Consider the following 5,103-nt stretch of genomic DNA (forward strand, 5'->3'; position numbering starts at 1 on the left):
CGGGAAGTGCTGTTGCAGGGCTCACAATGTTTCTTTATTCTTATTAAAGAAACTTTCATTGACAAAGGGTGAGGTTTTAATATTTGTATTGTGATATGAAAAGGAATCACCTTTTAATGTGAATGTGTTCGAAGGTTCGTGTTATATGTTTGCCAAGGAAAGTTTTTTTTTTCTTGGCAACTTTCTTTTTTCATTTCTTTAGCATATATATATATATATATATATATATATATACAATAACAAGATAAATTTATTTGTCAAAAATGTATAAAACTCGCATTGAATGTAGATGGTAAAACGAAGGTGATTCTGTTATTGATATACTTATCATGAGCTTATCAAGGTGAGACTTTAGAACTCGGCTTGATTGCTGCTGAGATTTCTACGTTTTTTATTGATTATACAGTGTTATACTCTCTCTCTGTCTCTCTCTTTCTCTCTCTCTCTCTCTCTCTCTCTCTCTCTCTCTCTCTCTCTCTCTCTCTCTCTCTCTCTCTCTCTCTCTTTCTATATATATATATATATATATATATATATATATGTGTGTGTGTGTGTGTGTGTGTGTGTGTGTGTGTGTGTGCGTGTGTGTTTGTGTGTTTGTGTGTTTGTGTGTTTGTGTGTGTGTGTGTGTGTATTTGTGTGTGTGCGTGTGTGTTTGTGTGTGTGTGTGTGTGTGTGTGTGTGTGTGTGTGTGTGTGTGTGTTTGTGTGTGTGTGTGTGTGTGTGTGTGTGTGTGTGTGTGTGTGTGTGTGTGTGTGTGTGTGTGTGTGTGTGTGTGTGTGTGTGTGTGTAAAACAGACTATAAATAAAAAGAAGATGGAAAATGTACGTAAATTCAATAATCAAATAATAAATGAAACAGTATAGTATAGACCTTACATTAAATACAGGAGAAATTGCAACAGTGAAACTAGCCAATCTTTTTAACAAATACCCTCTCAACAGAAAAAAAAACTCTGAAAGCTTGGAAAAATGCAGTAATCATTTTGACACAAAAAAGGGGACAGAAAGGATCTGAGAGATTACCGACCCATAAGCCTCTTTTCAGTTATTTACAAACTGTTCACAAAAGTCATCCAAAATAAACGAATATAGGAGACCCCTGTGTATGGCTTTCATCGACTACGAAAAGGCATTTGATTCTGTACAAATACCAGCAGTACTGGAAGCTATTCGAAGACAGGGAGTAGAGGAGGTATATTGTAAAATATGGAAAGATACATACGAAGATGGGACAGCAACAATCAAGCTCCACACGGAAACCAATAAAACACCAATTATCTCACTATAACTGCTTACAGCTTGCCTTGAAGAAATATTAAAGAAGCTAGAATGGAACGGAAAGGGTATCAAAATAGGAGACGAATACGTACACAATTTAAAATTTGCTGATGATATTGTTCTCTTCAATGTATCTGCAAACGAAATGCAACAACTAATAAACGATCTGAATAGAGAAAGTCTGAAAATCGGGCTTAGGATGAACAAGGAAAATACTAAGATCATGTTCAACAGTAGAGTTCAATTCGAAGAGATACATGTTCAAGGCGAAGCTGGAGCGCCTTCAGCAGACACAGTTGCATACTAAGAGGCTCCTTGCCATTATGTTTGAAAAAAATGTCTTTAACCAATGCGTCCTCCTAGTTATGACCTATGAATCAGAAACATGGACTACAACCAAATTACTGAATAGGAAACTAATAAGTGCCCAGAGAGGGATGGAGAGGTTGATGCTGGGAATTAGCCTAAGAGATCGGATGAGGGCGACGTGGATCAGGAAGATATACCTGTGAGCATCAAAAAGAAAACATGGCAATGGGCAGGTCATATATGTCGGAGACAGGACGGCAGATGAACAAAGAAAGTAACAGACTGGCTATATATGACATAAAGAGGCCAAGGGCCAGACCAGTGACAAGATGGCGTGACGAAATAACCAAATTTGGGGGCCAAATCTTGAAACAAAAAACGTAAGACAGACAAAGTTGGAAAAAATTGGGAGAGGCCTATGTCCTGCAGTGTATTGATTCAGGCTGGGGATGATGATGATGAATGATAATGATGATATATATGTGTGTGTGTGTGTGTGTGTGTGTGTTTGTGTGTGTGTATGTATAATTTTTTTTTTTTTTTGAGTCGTTCAAAAGCATTCGGGTTGATCCTCTTTTTGTGTTTTGCTCACCATAAAAAAAAAAAAAACATTTCTGGTGTTTTAATGACTAATTTTAATATAAGGAAATGGAACGGAATCGTTAAATAATGTGCAAAATATTTTAGTATAATAGACTAAAACATTAGGAAAAGTGAATCAATGGACGATATATAAAAACAGATAAATGACAATGATCAATGGTTTCAATGACTACGTAAATAAAAAAGTTACTTTTTAATTGACACGTAAAATTTGAATATACACAAACTTATTGCGCACATATATATGCAGCTCGTCAGTGCAAAAAATGCAATGTGATATTTGCGCTAGTTTCAAAAGATTTATTATTAGGATTAATATGACTACTCTTATCATTATCATTACTATAAGAATTACTAGTTACATATTCGTTATATGAAAGAAAATGATGAGATGGCGGAAATTAAATCAAAACTGCAATTATATCTTTATTAACAGTTACATCAGAACATACACAATGAAATACAATGCAATAGGTAGTAAATGCAAAAAAAGAAATATACATAATAAAAGGCACAACACCTGGCATAAGAAGAACAAAGAGTTTTAACTTTGGTACACACAGAAGCCAGAAAGTTGTTGCCAAATCTATCAGGTTAAATACACGTTTGCGCATACTCGTATACCCTTCCTGTGTATATCTATGCAGCGTTGTGCTTAGACTTTGTGGGTATTCACATACGCTCCAAAACACTGAACAGCTATCTGGGCCCAAGTGTAAGATCTATTTTCATGACAGAAATCAAGAGCGGTTTTCTACATCTTTCTCAAGTATTTTGTAAGACAAATACGGAAACAAAATATAATAATAATAATAAAAGCACAACCCACAATCACAGACAGTTTTCTAAAAATAAAGTAACGACTACATAAATGAAGAAATGGCTAAATAAACTTAAAATCTTGACTATAGCAGGGTTTACATACGTTTATATAGAGAGAAGATATACACACACACACACTGACGGTTATGCTATCCAAATGCTCTAAAACTTCATCTATAGCAGTTTTTGCAATACGGACAGGCACTTCTTTATTACCTACTTCTAACTACATTGCAATCACCTGCAATAAAGACACTTTGGCATCAAGACAATTATAAAATTGGCGAAGCGTGGTCATAATTTGGGAAGTAATAACTTTAGAGGAAAACAAAAACTATTTAATGCAATCATCTACAGCAATATTTTTTTCCAAGGTTAAGGCCAATTCAAAATAGACTGATATGCTATCTATCCAATTGTGATAGGAATATACTAAAGCTGGCAGACTGACTGGTTTTACACTTCCCCTGAGAACTATCCTTATTTACTAAGGTATAAATGGGCATGACAGTTTACAGTCTAGTTTTGTGTTCTAATTAAGAATATTTAACTACAGTATATTTCAGTTATATTATAAGATACAAATGCTTCATTAAGTCACCAGTAATTTATTAGTTTAAAGGATATTTGTATGGCACGATCTAGACTGATATTCAAGCATTATAACTAAGTTAAACAATTGGTACCATTATAGTGGATTTTACTTTAACATCCATCATATTTGTAATTGTATCATGCCTATCAGAACCTAAGGTTAAGACTGTGTTTCGGTTACAAATTCCATAGGTGTACCGTGGCTCTATTGCAATGATGGCTGATGATCTGTAATTTCTGCTGTTTTCTCTGCTTCAGCTGCTGGTTTCGTATCTGCTGAAGCTCCCGAGATTTCTTCCATTTCAGCAGATGGCGTTTTCTCTACGGCAGCTCCTGGGGTTTCTTCCACTTGAGGAGATGCCGTTTTCTCCACCGCAGCTCCTGGGGTTTCTTCCACTTCAGCTGATGGACTTTGCTCTACTGGGGCTTCCTCTACCGCAGCCGGTGGTACATCTTCAAGCGTACATTTATCGGTCAAATTAGATAGCAATTCATCTGTCGATGCGACGGTGTCCTCAGTCACGGTGGTTGATGCAACTGGACCTTCACATGTCACCATGGCTGGGAGTGTTGTCACAGCTGGTCTTTCTGCTTCTTCCGGAACATCTGAACCTACTGTTTCCTCGGACTTTACAAGTTCTTCCTTTTCCTGTTTCTGCGGTTCTGGCGCAATCTGGGGTTCTTCAGTTATGAGTGCTGCTGGACTGTTGGGCTCCTCAACTGGTTCTTCGGGTTTGGGTGCTTCCGTCTTGGGCTCCTCAACTGGCTCTACGGGTTTAGGCTCTGGCGCACTCTGAGGTTCTTCGGTTTTAAGGGCTGCTGGTTCTTCAACTTGTTCTTCAGGTTTTGGCGCTTCGGTCTTAAGTTCTTCAGGTTTTGGGGCTTCTGTTTTGGGTTCTTCTAGCGGTTCTTCAGCTTCTGGTGGTGCTGCCTTGGGCTCCTCAACTGATTCTTCGGGTTTCGGTGCTTCCGCCTTGGGTTCTTCAACTGGCTCTTCAGGTTTTGCTTCAGCTGGAGTCGCCGATTCCTGAACAGGCGCGACGGTCGCTTGACTCCCCGCGGTTTCCTCAGTTTTTGGAGTCGAGATTTTCTGGAAGAGTTCCTCCACTTTGATCATGAAGAGGTTCTCATCCTCAATGGAAGACTTGGTCCATGCCAGAGGGAGATGCACAGGCACGGGCTCGCGGTCTGGAAGGTGAATTAAACATTATCACATGTTACGATTAAGTATGGTAAAATTTAAGTCTTAGCTTTTAAAAGAACGACTATTAAACACAAAGTATAATAATTTACACAATGGGCCATATAAAAATAATATCGCTAGTACGTGGCTAAGCTGTGAGTGCAAGATAATTATTTTAAGTGTACTCAAAGACCGAAATACCCATTAGGTGGAAGACTATGGAAATCAAACGAGATTTTTTCTGCAGGATGTTCAGACATTGGTACTTTTACAATTTCTATTTGTATTTATTTATTTTCCTTGATTTCTTC

The 5,103-nt window shown here is 37.6% G+C and overlaps 1 protein-coding gene across 1 annotated transcript in view; it reads right to left on the reverse strand.

Annotated features, from left to right (window-relative positions):
* Positions 1 to 2,606: 2,606 nt before the first annotated feature.
* The window catches only part of LOC125026325 (dehydrogenase/reductase SDR family member 12-like), a 23,915-nt gene continuing 21,418 nt past the window's right edge, over positions 2,607 to 5,103 (reverse strand). The window contains exon 9 of the mRNA XM_047614684.1: positions 2,607 to 4,797. Within this exon, the coding sequence (XP_047470640.1) occupies positions 3,815 to 4,797 (983 nt within the window). The 3' untranslated portion in view covers positions 2,607 to 3,814. The remainder of the gene's footprint in view (positions 4,798 to 5,103) is intronic.

This window comes from Penaeus chinensis, chromosome 6 (assembly GCF_019202785.1).
Source record: "Penaeus chinensis breed Huanghai No. 1 chromosome 6, ASM1920278v2, whole genome shotgun sequence".
Taxonomy (NCBI): Eukaryota; Metazoa; Arthropoda; class Malacostraca; order Decapoda; family Penaeidae; genus Penaeus; species Penaeus chinensis.